General features: G+C 43.2%; 1 protein-coding gene across 1 annotated transcript in view; it reads right to left on the minus strand.

Annotated features, from left to right (window-relative positions):
- The window catches only part of LOC138285132 (palmitoyl-protein thioesterase ABHD10, mitochondrial-like), a 148,405-nt gene that overhangs the window by 75,647 nt on the left and 49,911 nt on the right, over window positions 1-22,847 (minus strand). Inside the window, exon 2 of the mRNA XM_069224704.1 lies at window positions 7,959-8,153. Coding sequence (XP_069080805.1) covers window positions 7,959-8,153 — 195 coding nt within the window. The remainder of the gene's footprint in view (window positions 1-7,958; window positions 8,154-22,847) is intronic.

Below are 22,847 nucleotides of genomic sequence, written 5' to 3' on the forward strand. Positions count from 1 at the left end.
ACACAAACATAGCACATATCCTGTCCGCCTAATTGCAAGTGAATTATATCCTATGGCATTTGTAATGTAGGTGGGATAACCACAGTACTTAATTTGAGCTGGTGGTTGCCAGTGGTGAGCACCGGCCTTCATTTTTGGGGACCAGCAGTTATTTTTCTGCGTCAGACCTTTACGGAGAGCAAGAGAAGGAAAAACACACTAACGGGAAAGACAGAGGAAGAGAATAACATAAAAACCATCACAAAAGGAGAAAGCAGGAAACTGTAAGAGTGAAAGAGTGAGCTAAAGGATCATTGAGTGTCTTGTTAGTGGATTAAAGATGTGGATTTAGGACTACCCAACCTTTGTATTCCATGCACGCACATTTAATTGCACTGGCTTTGTGTTTCAGAACAGAGATTTAGGCACTAGCACTCTTTCATTTACAAATTAAACACTGGATATTCGCCATGTCTGTGAAAGAGTAACCCATCTTCCAAACACTTCATCAGGACCCAAGTATCCCTTGCTTGCTTTCTGACTTACCACTGACATGTTAACACATTCACAATTATCAAGGTCTTTTATTTCTTAGTTCGTTCAGGCTAGGATTACAATTGTGCTGTTAAACCTGTTTCAGGTGCACATGTTTGTTTGTGCCTGAGCTGGGATTACAGTTTGGGGTCAAACTGTGCCTGATTTGTATTTGGCTGCCATACTTGTGCTTTGAAAAACATGGCACAAAATGAGGAACGCTGGACGGGTTGGTTAAGCAATAGAGGGGAGGAAGGGGGTTTATAGTGCAAAGTACCGGTTTGTGCACCTCCACCTGGGTGAAATCATTATCAAGTTGCACGCATTCCCCATTTCCTACTTAGAATTGGGGCAAATTGTACACTTGCTACTTACCACACTATAGAAGTTATCAAACACCACAGAAGAGGTGATGATCGAGTACAAACATTAAGGGAGAGGGAGACTTTCCGGATTTTTAAACTTCAGGCTTTCACCTTGGGTTTCAACAATGGGAGGAGGAGTTGCACTATTTGTTATAATAGTAATTGTTTATGGGTATAAATCCTCCAAATGCATGGATTTAAATCAAGATTATAACTATGATATCCTAGTACCTTCAAATTTCATGTTTCTTATTCCTGCATGTTAATATACCTTTCATTGAACTGAACGCAGGTAGGCATTTTATGTTTCTTCCTCTTGCATACATAGTATTCTGTGTCACCTCCCTTATGTTACACTGCTCTCCATATCTGGGACATTTGTTTAATGTACCTGTTACACACAAAATCATTGTTTTCAACAATCCGGAGGAAATAGGTTTATTTCATCATTTGGAGCACACTGCACGTCCTTTGGTATATATCCTTTCATCTCCTCATATTAGTAATCTCAAGCCATAACTAACTGTGTTGTTTTAGGGTGAAGCACCACTTGAGATATGTTTGTGTTTTGTTATCCACTGCTTTTCCTGTATGCATTTTTTGATGATAAGAGCATCTAATTGATGCTGACGCTTATTCGCCTTATTTAGGTTGATGCGTCAATTCATTTTTTAATATTGAGGTCAGGAATGACTCACTGGTATGGACAGTAAGCAGTTATTGGTTGTCAAAATAGTGATTTAGAGCAGTGGCTCCCAGTCTGTGGTCCGGCGGGGCCCTGGGGGTCCGCGAAGCCTCCTCAGGGGGTCCGTGACTGCTTACAAAATTAAATAATATTAACAGATTAGGTCCCCAGCTTTCAGTACTGACTCAGTAGGGGTTCCCGGGATTCCAATAATGATTCAGTGGGGGTCCCTGGGATCCAGTAATGATAAAGTGGGGGTCCACAGAAGTCAAAAGGTTGGGAACCACTGATTTAGAGTATGATCATGTTGTCATAGAGGCACTATGATGCCCTTTTTTCCTTTGAATAACTTTTGGTTAGTACTTTTCATGTTAATCATTTAGGGTCGATTATTCACTAAACATGGATGCTCTTTTAAAATAAATTCAATTGGTTTGTTTCCAATGCAGCTTTTTGAATGCGATCACATGGCTGATCACGTGACTGCATTTCCCAGTATGTTTTTTACTTTCACTTTGAGCAATGGCGTCTACTGCTTTACCGTCATGTCCACTTATTTGCACGGTTACATGTCTGTTTTTGCTTGTTACTTTAGTGGTTGGAATTCATATTTTTTATCATAGGTTTACTTGTGGTTTGCCATCAGTATTTATTGTGGTTGAAATTTATAGACTGTGTTTTCATAAATATATGAACAACTGGTATTTATTAAACAAGTTCACTCTTTCAGTAACAATTGTGAGCCCATTCTACTTTTTGTAAATAAATCACATTGAACTGTGGTTCCCCCTGTTATATAAATATTTCGCTTCAGTATGGGTGGGGATGTTTGTTGCTTTTCACGGGGAATGTGCTGATGTCTCCTCTGTGCGATTATTGGATCCCTATCAGGTGCACTGTTTAAGTTAACCATAACGTTGTTTTTTGTGAGTTTTATTTAGATAAACTGATTAAGAAAAAAAAAAAAAAATTAAATAATTTTGAGATGGAGTGCTTTTTGGGGTTGCGTGTTTCTTCCACAGCCGCGCACATTATTGTAATTACTGAGAAGCAGATAATTTTTTTACTAAAACATTTGTGCAGATTTTTTTGAAGTAGTTCACTATTTTCTTTTGACTTTCTTTGAGTATGGTGCCCTGTCAACCTAGGAGATACAAGAATGCGCAAATATGAGGATGTTTAAGTGACTAGACTGCACTCCGTTACTTTTCTCAATGGCACGCTCTGTTTCCTTTTAGATATAATACAATGTTAGACCGCAAACGCCATAATCCATATATGAGGGCATCAGCTGGGCATTTCACACCAGGCACGATATTTGAATACTAAATAATAAACCTTGACTTATTGGTCAAAACTGTTTGTATAGATGCTTATTTTGTGTTTTTATTTTATTTCTATATATTTTTTTATTTTTTTCTCTGTGTTTCAGTGATTATCGGCAATTATTAACACCTGATACTGCATTGTAATGTGTTAATCCTTTACTCATGTTCTACATACACTTCTTTATGTAAGTACATATTTTGCATCTTGAGGGTTTTGCATCTTAATTGGTGGTCTTGTTTCGCACAATTAATATATTTCTTGCTCTGTTTGTGCCTCGTTTGCTTTTTTAGACGGATGCTAATAACATGGTCGCAATCATGTTAAATTCCATTTGATTTTCTTTAAAATTATTGTTTGTCAAGACTGTATTTTGATATGGACCATTGTTCTTTTGCACTATACCTTCTTCTTGGGTGAATTTTTCTTTGAGGTTGTGACATCATTTAAATATTTGTTTTATCTGCTTACATTATTCTGTCACCTTTCTTGTCACACTTTACACGTATTGGGAACCCTGTGTTTATCTCTTGTATTATGCTTTTATAATTTTGGGTCACCTATTTAAAGATTTTTCTAGTATATATAAAGAGAATTTGTAAATAAATTCCAGATACTTAGAGAATGTCACTCCTTTCATACTCTTTGCCTTCAATTTAAGCAACTTCGGTGCCATTTTTTGTAACTTGTACACCTTGTTAATATTTTCAGTTTTGTATATTCATTAGCGGGCCCGCGCATAACGCAAGGGGGGGACGGAGACGAGGGTCAAATTAAACAAATAAATAAAAGGAGCTTACCTCGCCTCTGTCCATGTCGCCTCCTGCTCCTTTTCTTCTGGTGTCCCAGCATTCTCGGCTGAGACACCAGCACAGGCTCCTCAGCAATACTGGCGCTGCTTTCATGCAAAACCTTGCATGAAAACAGCATCAGGATTGGTCTGAGTAGCAGTGACTGCCATCCAGACACAGTCCCACGGTCATTGCAGTTTCTCCAGCTCGGCTGTGTACGCATTTGTGTTTGCCTTCTGGCAGAATTCTGCCTATGGTCATAATGCAGTTGGTGGCTGGTAGCCACGGCGACAGTATATTGGCGGCCATCACCGTGGCGGTAGGCGGCATTTGCCGCCAATGTCATAATGAGGGCCTATGTGTTATACCAATGCTAATTAACATTAAAAGTAACATACACCTTCTCCTCCTCAAATAGTTACGAAATAAACATGTAAAACTAGCTGGTGAGGCTGCACAGTAAAAGACATGTAGAAATGTACATTGCAGCACTAGAACCTGTTCACAAAATTCAGAAATGTTCTTCCAGTCTAGGCTAATACAGCATTTAGACGATGAAGTTATGAAAGCTAGTCAGCCCGTTCGGTTACAAAAAGTGAATGATTTAATTGTATTCCTTTTCTAGTTTACAGTAGTACATTCAAGCTCAAAGTGTGTAACAGCGCTTCACAGAGGCCAGAAAAATGGAAATTCAAATACAAAGTGGGATGAAGAGGCTATACTGTCACGATGAATAACAATAATTAAAACACTACAAGTAAAAAAACAATCTACTGGCTAGAAAAGGGAGAGAAGTATATATATATATATATATATATATAGATACATATATATATATATATACAGTACTTACGATGTACTTAGAATGTGAATGCCAACTGTCTTTGTTATGAACATGTTTACAAAACACTGGTGACACAACTCACAGGTAAAAAAAATATATGTGAGAATAGAAATCTCACTGAATCGTGCAGTGAAGTCAAAAGGCATCAGCAAACTTTGCCAGAGTTCTCGGTGTGTAAAGTGAGGGACTGTGCAGCCACCGTATCCAGAAATTCCGTCCTTTGCCTGAAATTGCCAGTACATTAGAGCAAAACTAACAACTTTGCCATATATGAAAGAGGTCACCTCATCCACCGGTGCAAAGGGTTTTGCTTTTGTGTCCGATTTCTTCAATTTGTCAATAAAGAGCGCTCCTGCTGCTCAGCCGGAGGTTCCTTTGTAATGTATCCTCAGGTCAGCGACCTGCACAAAGAATTATTACCAGGAGTATGGGTGTCGAAGTGCACACCTTAAAGTTTACAGTGGCAGTCCCTCCCCGTGCCAGCAGTGTTACGATTATAGTAGTGTGGCACCACATGGTGGCGCATGAGAGCTATTGCAAGAGAAAAATGCTTCAAAATCCAGTCTTGCTCCAAGGGATATTCATAAGGTGAGGAATCTGCAAGAAGCCGCGTCTATCAGGAAGGATAATACCTTCGAAATACTTGGAATAAAAATTATACTTATCCAGATTAAAAGAAAATTCATATCTTAGACTCCCTCAAATGAAATGAAGGGCACTACTGAAGGGATACTTGAACAAAAGATGAGCTAAAGCCTAAGAAGGATTTGCTAAGCAGAGAAGGCTAGAAAGTGCTTAGAAAGAAATGTATGGTCCTACTTTAGGGCCACCCTGAAATAGGAAAAGGTTAATATTTTAGGAGGGCAATAGTTTAGAAATTATCTTAATGAAAGTGTGATAATACACTGAAAACACTCAGAATGAAAGGAAGTGTGAAAACATAAGATCCATCTAACAGAGGTGACTGTCGCCAATCTAAAGTGGCATGGTGGGGGGCTAAGGGAATTAAAATAAAAAAAAAGACTTACCTGCCGCTGCAGGCTGCCACATTGCTCCTCTCCTCCCTGTATGGGCAACAAGCACAGGCTCCCCACCCAATCCAGATGCTGCTCTCCTGCTACACCAAGCATGAGAGCAGCGCCTGTATTGGCCTGAGCGGACTGGTCTGATGCTCGCTCAGACTCAGGGAGCCTCGGCCTTTTCTCCAACCAGCTGTGTAAATATAAGTGCACATGACGGCCAGCCAAACCAACATGCACACTTACAGTGCCCACCACTACTCCATGGCCCAGTATTCCAGTGGCTCAGTCAGTCAAAAATAAAATGACAATAGCATTTTTTGCCACTGACTGACTCTGAGCAGGGGGGGCGCCACTCCTCCGCCATTATGGAGAAGCCACCACTGCCATCTAGTTAACGCTCAACTGTCTCACTTCTTAGAAGAAAACAACATACTTAAAGTCTCCCAGTCTGACTTCCGCAAGAACCACAGCACTGAGACCGCCCTCTTTGCCTGCACAGATGACATCAGGACCAGAGTGGACAAGGGCAAGACCATCGCCCTCATCCTCCTAGACCTCTCAGCAGCATTCAACACTGTATGCCACCAAACCCTCCACGCATGCCTTTTTGACGCCGGAATTCGACACAAGGCTCTGGACTGGCTCACCTCCTTCCTAGCCAAAAGAACCCAAAGAGTTTGCCTCCCTCTTTTCCGGTCTCCAGCCACTAAGATCATCTTCGGGGTCCCCCCAGGATCCTCCCCCACCCTCTTCAGCATCTACATGGATGGCCCCTCTCGCCAACATCCTCCACCCCCACGGAATCACCATCATCTCATACACAGACGACACCCAGCTCATCATCTCCCTCACCAGGGACCCAGCAACCGCCAAGATAAACCGGCACGCCGGACTCCTCGAAATCACCAAATGGATGACAGCAAGCCACCTCAAACTAAACTCAAACGAAACAGAAATCATCATCTTCTGCCCCAGCAAGACAGCATGGAACGACTCCTGGTGGCCCACCGCCCTCGGACTACCCCCAACACCCACCTCCCACGCACGCAACCTTGGCATCATTCTAGACTCATATCTCTCCATGACCCAGCAAATCAACATCATATCATCCTCCTGCTTCACCACCCTTCGCATGCTACGCAAGACTTTCAAATGGATTTCTTTAGAAACAAGAAGAACAGTCACCCACGCCCTCGTCAGCAGCAGACTGGACTACGGCAACCCCCTCTACGCAGGGACCACAGCCAAGCTTCAAAGAAAACTTCAGCGAATACAGAATGCAGCCGCACATCTCATCCTCAACCTCCCTCGCCACGAACACATATCCACCCACCTCAGATCCCTACACTGGCTGCCCATCAACAAAAGGATCATCTTCAAAGTCCTCGTCCACGCTCACAAAGCCCTGCACAACACTGGACCGGCCTACCTCAACGAACGAGTAAACTTCCATATACCAACTTCACAACTCCTCTCCACCGACCTCGTCCTTGCTACAGTCCCCCGCATCCAAAGCACCAACTCCGGCGGCAGATCCTTCTCCCACCTCGCAGCCAAGACCTGGAACTCCCCCCCCCATCAACCTATGCAAGACCCAGGACCTCCTAACCTTCAGAAAGCACCTTAAAACATGGCTTTTTGAGCAGTAACAGCAACCCCCCAAAGCGCCTTGAGACCCTAACGGTGAGTAGTGCGCTTAAGAAATTATTTGATTGATTGATTGATCTAATAAAGAAAGTGTAATACCCTAGGATCAGTCTAATATAAAATATGTAGACCTTTAGGATCAGTCAAATAGAGACAGTGTAATGTGTGAGAAGAAGGCAAAACAGCTTGCCAACCCATGCAGTGGTACATAATCAAAGCAACTGGGACTCCCAGAAAAACACTTTGGGCCTAGCAATGGGTTTGGAATGTACTGTATAAATACCCAGACAATATATCACAAAATATTACCTTAGGGTTGGTCAGGCTAATGAACAGAGTGTTGAATCTTAAGATCAATCTGATAAAGAAAGACTATTAGGATAAGTCTCATAATAAAGTGACAACCTTAGGAACGCTCGGAATGAAAAAACGTGTAATGCCTTAAGAGTACTACATTATAAGAGGACACTCGTAGCGAGAGAACATTAAAATCTTATATCCTGTCTAAGGAGGAAGTGTAAATCGCTAGAAACAATTTGAATAAGGAAAAACTATAGATACCTTAGAAACTGTTTGGTAAAATGAAGGGCTAGGCCAGCGAAATGCTCTAAATTTCTCTAAATTAAAGAAAGGAAGTACAATAGAGAAACTCTCAGAAAAAACAATTGTTAAGTTTCATCAATCAATTAAAGAAAGTGTAATAGTTTAGGATCACCCAGAATTAAAGAAATAGAAATGTTAATAATCTTGGGGAAGTATAAATACCTGACAAAGGCACGCCCAACTGAACTGCAGTATTTCTCTAATGCCAGACATTTCTCGTTGTTCATGTCTGACTTGTACCCAGGCAGGTACATGATGCCAGGGCCCCATCCAGAAAGCTTGTGATAGGCCAATCGAGGTAATCCATCCCTGGAGAGGAACTGCATCTGAGACATTGTGGAACAGGATTCAGCTGGGCTGCATGAGATTAAGAAACAAAGCAGGTCTTTAAAATACCCACTCAATTATTTACAAAAAAGATCTGAGGGATAAAAGGCAGTACAGTGTACATATGAACAACACCAAGATTTTAAATAATAATGATGAGCATATAGGTACTAGAGGGATGTTAGGACAAAGGTTTATTTGAAAGAATTTAGAATTATATTGGCACTAAAAAAAACTTTCAACTACAGTGCACTGGTGGCAGCCAGGTGCATGGTTATTTTCCAGATCCTATTGTACTTCATGCTATCAATTATTCTTGTAAAGCTCTCTTGCCTGGTTCTATGTGAAAACATAGACTGCAAAATCTGATTTTGCAAAACAAATACTTTAAAATGTAGCCTGCTAATAGCTTGAATTTATGTGAATATTCCCAGCATGACATTTGAAACTGTGTTTAGGGCCCGATTTAGATTCTGGCTTTCGGGCCGGCCTCCACCAGGGCAATGGGGGGCATCTAATGAGGCGGGCTGACTTATAGCCAATCCTCTGATAGCTCTTACTCCATCCAGCTGTCGAAGAAGTTTGGCCACAGGGGAGTCGGTGGAGTCTCCATCGTCATCAGACTGTGGCCCACTCACTTTTGAATTTGTGGGCAGACCATTTTGCTGGTGGTAACAATAACCTGTCACCACCACATGTCAACATATTTCTTGAGAGATATTTTTGAAGGTGTTGGTGGCCATATTTTGCTAAATAGGGTTTTGAACTCTGGGACTGATTCATAAAGACTTTTATGAGTATGGGTAGTAGTACTCCCTTGTACCACTTTACATACTCTTAAAAGCATTTGTGAATTTGCCCAAAACATTTAAACCAGGGATATTTGCATGCAATTAGTACAAATAGAAAGGCTACTTTGCCCTTTTACTGCTAGAAGTTCGGTTTTTGGGGCCTGTTTATAAAGGCAACTATGAGTATGGGAAATAGTAATACTTTTCGTACTCATAAACGTCTTTATGAATCCCCCCCCCACTGATTTTTCTTACTACTCAAAAGCAGTCGTAAAGTCTGGCTACAATACTTCCCAGCAAAAAGGGAGTAGAGGTGAATCAGGGGCAGACAAAAAGCTTACACAAAATTCCAGGAATAGGAAGAGGTTTGTGGACCAGGGTGCCAGATGTAGGTAACGTTTAGCATGGCGCAAACTGCGAAATTCGCAGTTTGCGCCATGCAAAACGCGCATCGTGATGCACATTCCCATTTTGCGAGTCGGTACCAACTCGCAAAATTGGAATGCGACTCGCAAATAGGAAGGGGTGTTCCCCTTCCTATTTGCGATTCACACTGCGATGCAGAATTGCTTTGTGACTGCGAACGCGGTCGCAAAGCAATTTGCAGTTAGCACCCATGTGGAGTTGGTGCTAACTCATTCGCAAAAGGGAAGGGGTCCCCATGGGACCCCTTCTCCTTTGTGAAAGGCTCTGAAAAAATGAAACCAAATGGTTTCATTTTCCCAAGTGTATCACAACTAGTTTTCCTTTAAGGAAGCCGTCCCTGCAGGCCACCATCCCTGTGAGTGCAGGGAATCGCGAGGGGGTCGCAAATTGCAACCCACCTCATTAATATTAATGAGGTGGGCCTTTGCGACCCCTTTGCGATTCGCAGATGGTGTCAGGGACACCATTCTGTATATGGGATTGCGACTCACAAATTGCGAGTCGCAATCCCGTTTCTACCTACATCTGGCCCCAGATGAGCTCGCTTGAGGAAGCCTCAGGCTTTTTTTTTCTAAATAAAGCATTTAAAGCTCATAAAGCACCTTACTGACCTTTGAGTTACTCAAAACAGAAAACAAAAAGTGCCGAGTCTGATGCACTTTCATATGCACGGCATAAACAGCAACGAACATGATTCATAACGACTGTGAATACATTATACTCAAAGGCAATGGGGCTGATTTAGAGTTTGGAGGATGTGTACTTTGTCATAAATGTGACGGATGTCTTGTCTGCCTTATTACTAATCCATTAGATTTAGTGCACTTGTAATGAGGTGGACGAGATACCTGTCACTTTGTAGAGGAGTTCCTGTCCGCAAAACTCCATATCAGGTCCATAGAGTATTTGTGCCTTTAATAGTGCTTGCCATCTGACCCCCCAAAAAATGACTCCAATTACGTATTGAAACTAAAACTGACCTTGTAAAACCTCCCAAAGCCTGCTATGCTGTTGGAGACAGCTCCGTGCCTTATTAAAGAGTAAGCTTAGGATAGGATCTGAAGGTAGACCTAACATGTTGTGGATGAGATAAACCTGAGTAGGCCAGGCGCAGAAACGTATTATTGTTTGTTGCATTGTGATTTTACTGTTCCCTCAGTGAAGCTGATTTGTAGTGGTCATGCCCCATACTAGGCACTGTAAAACACTGATGTAAGATATGATTGGTCTCTCCCATATGGAGTTTACAAAGACTGTTTACCTAGAGCGTGGTATCCCTTTGTTGTTAATGACTGAGTTTACTTCAAACAACTTTATGCAACAGTCCTAGTTTTTAAAATATGTTTTCTTTCACCCCTTTCATCAATCTATTTGATCATATGTACAATAAAGTATAGGCCCATATTTATACTCGGTTTGCGCTGAATTAGCGTCATTTTATTTTACGCTAATTCAGAGCAAACCTAATTCCATATTTATACTTTGGTGCTAGACACGTCTAGCACCAAGGTTATGGAGTTTACGTCATTTTCTGGACGTGAAAACCTACCTTGCGTCAATGAGATGCAAGGTAGGCGTTCCCATCCAGAAAATAACGAGATGGCCTTGGTGTCATATTTACCCCCCTGTGCTAAAATCTAGGACACAGAGATGGGGGGCCTTAAATAATGGTGCTAAGCTTGCTTGGTCAGGGCAGGCGTTAGGGGACCTGTGGGCCTTTTTCCAAGGTCAGAGACCATGGAAAGATCCCACAGGTGCCTGTCCCTGGCCCCAGGGACACCCCCAACCACACTAGAGGGACACCACAGGATGGGGGACCCATCCCAGGTAAATATCATTTTTTTTTTTACCCGCTCGGGGGCCCTGACTTTACTAAGACAGGAGCCATGTCCATGGGTGTTGTGCACCAGGAAATGGTGTTACATTGCTTAGGGGCATTTTTTTGCCTCTATTCAGTGTAGCGCTAATATTCGGCGCACAAGCTCCGGTTTGCCCTACGCCTCCACCACCTGGTTAGGGCATTAGCTCCGGCTAGCGCCATTCCATAAATATGGCACCTGGCCAGCGTCCAGGAATAGCGCTAGTCGGCGCTATACTTTTACACGCAGTTTTGTGTGTAAAAGTACAAATATGGGCCATAATGTTCCAAATTTATGGTGTTAATTGGTTTGTTTTCACCAACTCACCACACTAGAACAGATATAATTTAAATCCAGAAACACTTATCCGGCTTAGGTTGTATACTTCAAAAGGTTGTCTCCATCATTAATAGAAGCAGCTGTACGATTTGTTTGTCGAAATGCTCCCAAACTAAACCAAAGAGAGAGCTGAGATGGGAATAACGCTGGAGCATCATCAAAACGTTTTTTGCAGTTCATTTGGATTTATCTCCAGTCATAATGAATATGTCTTTCAACTGTTTCAATCCCTCTATGCTGTGTTTTGAGGGTTCACCATTGGTAAGTCCTTAATTGACCTTTAATTTGTATATGCAATTGTCTGGCTAGATTGGAGTCTATCACGAATGGCAGTGTGCCTGAATTGAGATTACAAGTTTTGTGCAAACTTGGCACAGATCCGGCAGTGTTTCCCTGCAAAAATATTGGCATATAAAACTTCGCTTGATTTTGTGCAGGTAGAAAAAGCAATACTCCAAGGTTTGGAGATCAGTACAAGGAAAACTCTGCAGTATTACCACTTAAGCCTCCATTCAAATCTCCTGTGTAGGTATCAATTCAGTAATTCTGCACCAAGGCAAAAAAATTAACTCAGCCATATCAGTAGTTCACGTTCAATATCACCTCTTCATTTTACCAGACACTCTGAAGGATATTGAAAGTAAGAATTGTATTTGCCCTCCTCTCTTACACCTCATGTAATCCCGACACTATGTGGGGACAGTGGGTGCTCCTAAAACTACCTACTAATTGGGTTTGTTTGTTTTGCACAACTATTTCTGCACAGTAAATGATAACCACAACTTTCTATTTCTCAAATAGTAAGTATGATCTTTATTCTTTGTTTTTATTGCAAACCATTACAACTTTGACAAAAATACAAATAAATTAAAACGACATATCAAGTGAGAAGAGACAACTTTCGCTTCCTGGGAGAGGGCCTTTGTGCAAAAATAGATCTACCCGCCCAAAGAACATTAAACAGACTTGCAAGCCATTACAATTTTGATACAAATAAAGTAAAAGGACATGACAAGTGGGAACACAAACATTTTACTTCGTGGCGAAAAGGCCTTCGAGCAAAAATAGATCCACCAGCCTATCAAACATGAAAAACAGAATAGCGGTTTTATCAAATTAACATCTAAAATGAAACAGCCGGGGCAACTTTAATGCTTCAAGGCATTTAAAACAGCACCAAATTAAAAATGTAGATAAAGAAGAATACAGATTCACAGCAAAGTGCTAGCTCGGGAACAAAGTGATAGCACCATGTTTGTCGCAGTCAATCTAGGTCAAACAGCCAGCATAGCAAAGCGACACTAGAGTAGGAAACAGCCAAGGTAATAATACTTTCTGGCCAATTAAAACAAGCATCAGGTTAAGAAATGACAAGGAGAGAGGGTCTCTGAATTCGCAACAAAGTGCTAGTGTAGTGTGCGGGTAACAGCAGCAGTTGATCGGATGAGGGATGCGATCTCGCAGCAAAGGGGTCACATGATAATAAACAGACAAAAGCCCCTTTGAGGCAAACACGCCGGGACTCTTCATACTGAGAGAGCTTCTTTGAAGAACAGGAGCCAGCTAAGGGTTTCTAAAAGTGAGGGGCCAGGACACCGCAGCAAATCTCTTGAGCGGCTGAGCCTATTAACGACTAACGTAACACATTTGGTCAGCAGAATGTGTAGAATAATGTTGTCTGGGTTGACACAGGCGATGATGGCCTGCCAGCATGAACAAACCCCCAGATTAATCCACTGTCGCCTCAGGCTGGTTTTGCGCTCCTCCGCTCCGGAAGGGCCGGGCAAAGGCAGGCGATGTGTTTGAAAGATTCCTCACACAAACCACAGCCCCTACAAGTTGGTCCTTCAGAGGGCCGAAGCCAACTGGAAATGTGTTTCAACAAAGGAAATTCCCCAACCTGAGAGCCATGAATCTTGCCTTCTTCGGTTTAGAGTAGGTGCAAGACAGGTAGAATTAGGGAGACACTGGCTGACAAGAAATGATGACCCCCCAAGCGTGCTTACCCTTAGCTAAAATAGCCCTGTCAGAGTGAAATGACCAGAGATGTGCACTTTTTTTGATGTCATGCTTATAGGCGGGTTTACTCAGGTTGTAAGCCCAGAGATCTCGCACATTCGGGGGCATATTTATACTCTGTTTGCAACAAATGTGCGTCAAAAATTTTGACGCACATTCGGTGCAAACCGTGCACCATATTTAAACTTTGACACCGCGGACGTCAAAATTCCTCTTTGTGCGTCATTTTTGGGATGCTGGAAACTGCCTTCCATTAATGACATGCAAGGCAGGCGTTCCCGCCCAAAAATGACATTAAGGCCTGTGTGCCTTATTTATACTCCAGCGTCAATTTGACACACAGGAGGGGGCAGGCCTTGAAAAACGGCGCACAGCCTGATGTGCGCCGTTTTTTAACACCTGGGTCAGGGCAGGTGTTAAGGGACCTGTGGGCTCACTTCCATGGTCTCTGACCATGGAAGGAGTCCAGAGGTGCCCTTCCCTGCCCCCAGGGACACCCCCTGCCACCCTCGCCCACCCCTGAAGGACACCCATGTATGGGGGGCCCATCCCAGGTAAGTACAGGTAAGTTGAGGTAAGTATTTTATTTTTTTTAAAGTGGCATAGGCGGCCTAATTTGCCCCCCCCCCCCACATGCCACTGTGCCCAATGACCATGCCCAGGGGACAGAAGTCCCCTGGGCATGGCCATTGGGCAAGGGGGCATGACTCCTGTCTTTGCTAAGACAGGAGTCATTTCAATGGGGGTTGTGCGTCAAAAAATGGCACAAGTCCGGTTTGAGGCATGATTTTTGCCTCAAACCTGACTTGCACCATTTTTTGACGCACAACCCCCATTTTCCCCTATGCCGGCACTGCCTGGTTTGAGTCATTTTTTTTTACTCTGACCAGTCCGCAGCCCCGGCTAACGTCATTCCTTAAATAAGGTGCCTGCATGGCACGTAGGAATGGCGTTATCCTGCGGTAACATTTTTGACGCAAACCGGCGCTGGTTTGCGTCAAAAAGTATAAATATGGGCCTCGGGGTGATAAAGCAGGCCTCAAGGAACTGATGGTTCGATTGCCTAAGACCACCGGTATTGATCTTGTCCCATAGTAGAGCTTCTAAATAGCCACTGCTGGCGTTTGTGGCACAGATATAAAAAGGCACTAGCTCTAGCTGGCCATTGTTCAAGAAGACCCAATTCCAGCCTGATCTGGAGGGTGGAAGAGGATCTCGGCAGGCGAAGGACACATTTATATATCCTGGCAACGTTTGTTCAGCAGGTTGCAATCTTGACTAAGTAGTATCTTACTGCCGTAGGACAGTGATGGGATAATTTTAGCCCGCATGACTTAGTTATTTTACCCTTGAGTGATATTAACTCTTTGTTTATGTGCTGCAGCTTTTACATAGCTCGAGGTTGACATAAACTGAATCGAAAAAACTTGCTCCTGTGAAAAGACCATACTCAAAAATAAAAGTCACAGATGAGTATAAAATTCTTTATTGTGCCTAAGTTGGGGTTGCAAACCCACCCCTCGACCCACTCTGACCAAGGATTTAAACTTCATAGCATAACGCAACTCACCAATACTTTACTTTGCCTGGTCTAGTACAGGGCTAGCCCACCAACCAAACAACCATCACCCACTATTCAGTACTTCGTACTTTAAGAAGCACACAGAAATACTAATCAGTGCTTAATTTGTAAAATAAATAAATACATTTAGGTGCCCAAACTTTTTGTAAGAATTCCATTGATCACATCCTCCACTGATGCTGTCCGATTCCTCCATCGGCCCATTACCTTTAGTACTGCCCACTTTCCCCTTTGGAACCCCCTGCAACTTACAATGCTCAAAATCGGGTTGCAGCACGTGAGCGGAGCTAATGAGCTGATCTTCGTAAGGAAAGTTTGGGGAAGGGTCCTCTTACCAAGAAAAGTTCGCAAGCCAGATTTTCACTTCCATTACAGTTCTTTATTTTTCTTTGACAGTTTTGTCATTCAGCATAAGAAAATTCCTCTTGAGAGGCTAAGCCTTCTACATGCAGTCATCATTAGGGCTTCGCTGACCCCAGACACCATGGATATACCACGTTATTTCATCCTGCCATTATTCACACGAGCCCCTCAAAAGCGACATTGCTGGTGAAAGCTGTAATCTTCACAGTACGCACAGCAGGTGAAAGCACGGTACCAGTATGACGTGATGCCACATCATGTGGCATGCACGTGTACTGCCTGCTGACGTCAATGGAGTTTAGCTCCGGTGGTACTACATTCCTCGTAGCAGCTCACATCTGCCTTTCTGTAAGAGCCTAGTACCACCTTTCTAGCATCTCTCACCGTTTCTGATGTGTAAACACTGACAATCAAGCTATCTCAAGCTCATAGACAACATTTAGGGGTCGCCGGGGGGGGCAGCTGTGAACCCCAGCTGGCACCTTGCGACCCCTGGCACTGCCTCTGCGACCCCGGCCTCAGAGGTGCACAATCAGTGCCAAGAACACAGAAGCAGCTCGTCCGTATGGATGTTTGATTGGGGCTCTACTTCCTTCTTTTCAATCAGTTTTCTTATTACACTACTAGTGAATAACCTATTATTCACTATTAGTGTAATAAAAATGGAGTACAGTTACATTAATCATGATCAAAATACTTTGGTCTCCTCTTCGCTCTCAAGCCTAGAGCGTCTCCTATCCTCCATTTTGAACCTTTTAGAAAAATTGGTTGGCGGGTCCAGTTGTATTCTCGATTCCGTAAGGGCTATTTTAAAAGAATTAACAACTGGCAATGGAATATATCCTCGTTTTTGCACGCAGCCTTGCAACGATTTCCTAGCACAAAATCACACTATTGTAAACAGTGAAACACCCGCAGGTATTGATTTTTGTTCCCAGGCTGGAGCACTTGACAACCCCCCACGACTCTCATGCCAATTGAAAGCCCAGTTAACTCGAGTTGCATTGTATTAAGAGACTTTACAAAAGAGACAGATTTGGAATCGGTCTGCCAAAATTCTGAGACAGCTATGTTTCCAATCTTTAAAGCTTGTTCAAAGGCTAACATCTTAACTAGTATCTCGGATATCCCTGAGCAGCCTCTAATACATAAAAAGAAAAAAAAAAGAGGTCTAAAAAATCTACCCGGAGACAACCCAAAAAAGGTCAGAGAAAGATACGTTTTTCCAAAGTACAATCCGGCCTGCAAGATTCCTTAATCCAGGAGGCTACAGCTTTACATTGTTGTCTCGCACCTTCTGTTTCTTTGTCAACGTGAGACCCCCACCCACCTATCGGCATTTCTGAAACGGCCAACCAATTTCACCTTGTGAGCCAACTACCTCCCAACCCACTAGGACAACCTTGAATCCCCTTGCTCAAACTTTTGAAGCCACCACAGGACCCTCATCCATCCAGTCCTGGCTGCAACCTGTTACAACAGGACAGGGTCGCTGTGGACACCTTAACATTAGATTTCCTGCGCTTATTTGACAATGATCTTTTCCTTAATAGATCTCTATTGTTAACATGTTTTTCTAGTATTGAACACCTTAGAATGACTGAAAGTAAGGACATACAACTGGTTTTTTTGAAGGTTGCAGATTCTGGTCTGTCGTCACGTGTATCGTTTTTCTCCAATTTGACAGTTAACAAAATATTAAGCAATTTGGAGTCTTTACAACATAAAGGTATTGATGTAGTTCCCGTCTTGAGCGAGAGGGCTTTAAGGTTAACCAAGCGGGATCACCAATTTTCCGATGGTGTGTGGAATCCTTTCCCCTCAGGCATCCCTGTGGTTAAACAGGACACAAACTCTCACACTTTCCAGGACCTAAAAATTAATCTGGGGTCCTATGGCCGGGAAGTATTATTTAGGGACTTTCCTGTTTGTCCTCCTCCTGATTTAAGTATCAACCCCCATTCTTGGAATTGGTTACCAGCAGTCTTGAGTAGTACTAATACAACCTCTAGACCAACAGCACCACTAAAGTAGCAATGAGCTAACCCTCGTATCTTGGAATGTGGCAGGTATAAAGTCTAAAGGGGAAAAAATAGATTTTCTGAACCTCTCAATTCCGATATAATTTGTCTTCAAGAAACCTGGTCTATTGAGGAGCTTCAGTTTAAAAATTGTTATTCCTTTTGTTGTAAGGCCTCCCCCTCAATGAGGGGTCATGCAAAGGGGGGGGGAATTTGCATGTTTGCTGTCGAATAGACTGCACTGGCAGTATGAATGTTATAGGGATTCTAGCAATTTGTTTTTAGCAGTAACATTACACCGCATTGGAATTGGAGCCAAGGTAGTCTCCCTCACTTTGATTAACTCTTATGTTACGCCCGGTGTCCCTTTTAATCATCTCCTACTAAAGGCATTTCTTTACATAAAGGAACTTTGGGACAGGGATCCAGAAACCCAAATCATTATGGTAGGAGACCTAAATTGTAAGATTTCTAACCCGGAGCTTGCATCCTTTTGGGATGAGGAAAAGGAAGAAGCTTTTAGATTACCGGCTTGCATTTTTCCCCACAATTTAAAGTCTGATAAGCGTGGGAGGCTCTTTCTAGAATATTTAAGAGAGAATGATTGTGTTATTGTTAGTGGTAGACTTCCATCTGATTCCCCAGCACATCCGACCCATAAATCGCCAGGGGGTGCTGCAATTCTGGACTACGTGGTAACAAACTATCAGTCTTTCTCTATATTACAGGATTTACTAGTAGTACAGACTACCCTTAGTGATCACAATGTTTTGGTAGTATCTCTTAACCTGAAGGCACAACGCACTGTTTCATGGAGTCTGGCAGGGCAGCACCCCCAGTTAAGCGTTAAAAATGGTAGTCCCCGAATAGTTTTAAGGGGCTTAAAGGAGTCCTGGAAAGTACCATGAATGACCTTGGTAGCTGGATAGGGAAAGAAATGGAGAGTTTCATTAGTTTCATGCAACTGGTTGCCTCAATCCCTAGTCAAAAGCCTCAGAATAAATATGTAGCAAAACCCCCTCCCCTTTTATTAGTAAACAGAGAAATAAATGCTCTAATCCATAAACAGCATAGGGATTATTCATCCATGAGGCAATCTCAGTTAGATATTCTAAAAAGAAGGAGAAGGAGATTAAGAGTGCGCCTGAAAAAGGACGCCACAGATAGTTCCTGGGTTGCAATAAGAGAAGCACCCTTCTCAGGCCATACTAGGCGGTTTTGGTCCCTGATTGCCGAAGTGTGTGGTACAAGAACCAGACCCCTCCCAATAGCTATTAGCGAGTCTAGCTGGTCAATTTTTCTATCTGATCTCTATGCCTCAAATGGTACTTGGTAATCCCTCAAACCTGCTCCGACTCCCTTTACTCATATCCAACCCTAAAATAAATTGAGACCACAACAAAAGAATGCATAGTTCCACAGCTATGGGACCAGATGAACTCCCAATATTGTTAATAAAACATGACATATCCTCCTGGTGCAAGATTTTATTCCCGGTGTTCCAGTATTGTTATGAAGTCAGGGATGTCCCTCAGTCTTGGAAGGGTAGTGTTATTGTCCCTTTGTATAAAAAAGGTGATCAAAACTGTCCTACGAATTACCGCCAGATTGCACTCTTGGATGCGGTCGGAAAAATCTTTGCTAAATTTCTACTGTCACAGATTAATGATTGGGCAGAAAGGTGCAAAATTATTCCCTTAGAACAGTCAGGTTTTAGGAGAAATCATGGCACAATTGACAACATTTCCATTTTGCAAGTAATTAATTAAAAATATGTCTCTCTGAAAGGGGAGCAGATCTATGCAGCCTTTATAGACTTCTCTACAGCATTTGATAAGGTTGACCATGTCCTGTTATGGAAGAAGCTTTTAAGTTTAGGCATGCCTAGCATCCTTTTTGATCTCGTGGTTGCTCTTTACTCCTCCACCTGGTGCAGAGTTCTGCTATGGGGTGAACTAGGTGTATCTCATGTTATTCTAACAAAAAACGGCCAAAAACAAGGATGTATGCTGGCTCCATTGTTATTTTCTCTGTATCTTTCAGACTTACCAGCACATTTAGGGGGTCATTCCTACCCTGGCGGTCCGAGTCCGCCAGGGTAGGGGACCGCGGATGCACCGCCAACAGGCTGGCGGTGCATCCAGGCCCATTCTGACCATGGCGGCGCTGCAGGCAGCGCCGCCATGGGGATTCTGACCCCCTTCCCGCCAGCCTGGTTCTGGCGGTTTTGACCGCCAGAACCAAGCTGGCGGGAACGGGTGTCGGGGGGCCCCTGGGGGCCCCACATTGATTTCCAGTGTCTGCATAGCAGACACTGGAAATCGCGACGGGTGCAACAGCACCTGTCGCACAAAAGCAACTCCGCCGGCTCCATTCGGAGCCGGCTTCATCGTTGCTGTGGCTTTCCCGCTGGGCGGGCGGGCGGCCTTTTGGCGGTCGCCCGCCCGCCCGCCCAGCGGGAAAGCCAGAATGACCGCCGCGGTCTTTTGACCGCGGTACGGTCTTCTGGCGGTTTCCGCTTGGCGGGCGGCTAGGAATCAGCCCCTTGTGTGAAGGTTTTGCTCCCAAATTAGGAGACAGATCGTTATGCTGTCTTCTTTACGCAGATGACATAATCATTACCCCAACAGGGCTTAATAACAGATTAAAAGCCCTTGAACAATATTCTGAAGCGCACTTTTTAAAGATAAATTGCTCAAAAACTAAAATCTTGTGCTTTCATGGGGAAAAAAAATTAAAGTACTGCAATTTTAACTGGACCATGGGAGCTCAACAGCTTGAAAGAGTAACTTCTTACACATTCCTGGGTAAAATTGTCTGCGGGAATCTCAAAGAAAGAGAGCACATTGAGCATAATCAAAGAAAGGCCCAATCCCAAGCCAATGGTTTGAATACCCTCTATAAAGCAACAGGCAGAAGGCATATTAAACATCTCTTAGAGGTTTATCGGATAAAGATACATCCATTGTTACTGTATGGTATTGAGCATATTGCAGTTTCTAAGTGGATCTTTCTCGATAAACTCGAGGGATGTGTTTTAAGAAGTATTTTAACCGTAAACTCTGCCTTCTCTGCACCGTTATTAAGACTTGAATTGGGCCTGTGTAGCGCTTTTATACTAGGCCTGGCCGCAATAATTCACTGGATGTTTAATCTGATGACAAGCTGTGACGATTCCTTGCAGTCACTGCCAAAAAAAGAAATACTAGCTGGTCACAAAGTAAAATACACCATTAGTAGGAATTTCTTATAAGCCACGGATTTTTTTAAACTAGATCCATCTGCAGTCTTTACCCTCTCACCATCACAGCTTAAATTCGCTCTTAGGAAAGCATCTCGGGCAGTGAGTTTCAACCAGGATACTCAGGCCTATACACATAGACAGAATTTCCATATAATAGCTGACTCTTTAAGGCCAGGGGTCACACAGCCTTACCTTACCTGAAATTTGCCTCATGGGATGAAAAGATTCTGGCTCCTGCTGCGACAGGGGCCGCTCCCCCTGAACACATTACAAGCAAAATGGTTTGGCTCTTCCGCCACTTGTAATCTATGTAATAATGGCGTTCAGGATTTGAAACATGTTGTCTTAATTTGTTCGACCTTTCTGCCTTATCGTCGTAAGTGGCTGCGCCCCATTTGTCTATCTCTTTCACTTAGATCTGCTTCTAATTTATCTCAAGCCTTATTTATCCCACCCAATGAAATGTTTTGTGCTAGAGTTTTTAACTATTTTAAGTGTTTTTTTAACTTTGTATTAACTTATTTCAATTTGTTTATTCAAAGTCAAATTTATTTGTTATTTCTTATATTTCTTCCATCTGTGTATTTATGTTTTTATCTTATGTGGATCTCCATCAGAGTTCCGTAACATAATAAACTAAAACTTGAACTTGAAACAAGAGTAGGCAAGCAGTGCGAACAGAAGTACATCAAGTCAATCAGATACGTTATAGCAGGTCAACGCTGATACAGTGAGAAACAAAGTGAGGTACTATACATGCAAAGCAATGTTGGGCACTACTGTCCGTCAGTGGACCAGGGAGAAGTGCTGGCATGAAGACAAGACTGTCCATTATCCATTACTAAAGGCGCGGGCAGGCAAAGTTTGAAGATAGGACCTTAGAGGTTACCAGATGTCCTTTGGGCGAGAAGCTGGCAGCTAGAGAGAGGTGTAGAGCTTGCTGTTAGTATCGCAATTGATGAGGTCCCTAATCCAGGCCACCTTTGTAGGACGAGATGCACTGCCCTAGTGAAGGGCAATTGGAAGTTTAGGAAGCAACAGCGCCAATGCAGCATAGCGCTGAGTAGATTTTGACAGCATCCTCAAATATTCCAGCAGAGTCTGGAGTGGATCGGGGTGAGTTCCTGATCTATCATGCTGGATAGGGCAGAGTATATGTTGCCCCAATATGTAGAGGCAGCAGGGCATGACCAGGTCAAATGGAAGAAATCGGCCTGCTCGGCTTTGCATTTGAGACACTGGTGGGACAGTGTAGGGTCCAGTAAGTGAGAGCTGAAGGAGTGGTATATGCTTGATGTGCACATTTAAAATTCAAAAGTTTGTGCCTGTAGTTGTTGGATACAAGCCTGACCTGTGTGCAGCAGTAATACTAAATGGGTTCAGGTAGAGAGCAATGCAGGTCCCTCTCCCAGGTGACTCTTGACCTTTCGGGCCTGATGGGCCTAAGTTGCAGGGATGCGTGATATAGGCATGGGATGAAATGCATGTTGTCCTAGCCACAATAGTAATGAACAGTGGGGGTAAGTCTCTTGGCTCCGCTGAGTATGAGGCAGCACAGTGTGCAATGTACCATTTAGCCTGTGCAGAATAAATCTGTCAAGCGCAGAGGATTGATGTCCTTTGGTCACATCTGCATCCGAGCAGGGCTTGTAAACAGATCACCAATTGTGTGTCAGTGGAAGGAAGCATGAGTGCGTTGAGTCAGCCACTCACATGTATGTGGAAGTCACGGGTTGTTGGATAGGGCAATGTGTGGTTAATAAAGAGTTTCAAAGCCTGGATAACAAAGTAGTTTCATCCATGCCCAACAGGTTGCAGGGAGAATTTCCGCTCAGGTTCTTGGTAGGCCCTTAGGCAGCAGAACTGAAAGAGAAGTAGAAGGGGACTGTGCTTGCTCCGGTTTTAAATTTTGAATTCTACTATCAGGATGGTACCAGTAGTAGGCAAAATATGCCTGGGCAACCAAGTAATAAAGTTAGAGGTCCGGGACACCAAAGTCTCCTTATTCCAATGGGAGCATCAATGTAGACGAACGCACTCGGGGCGCCTACCCGCCCAAACCAACTGCGTGAGAACACCA

Source organism: Pleurodeles waltl, chromosome 3_1 (genome assembly GCF_031143425.1).
Source record: "Pleurodeles waltl isolate 20211129_DDA chromosome 3_1, aPleWal1.hap1.20221129, whole genome shotgun sequence".
In the NCBI taxonomy this organism is placed as follows: domain Eukaryota; kingdom Metazoa; phylum Chordata; class Amphibia; order Caudata; family Salamandridae; genus Pleurodeles; species Pleurodeles waltl.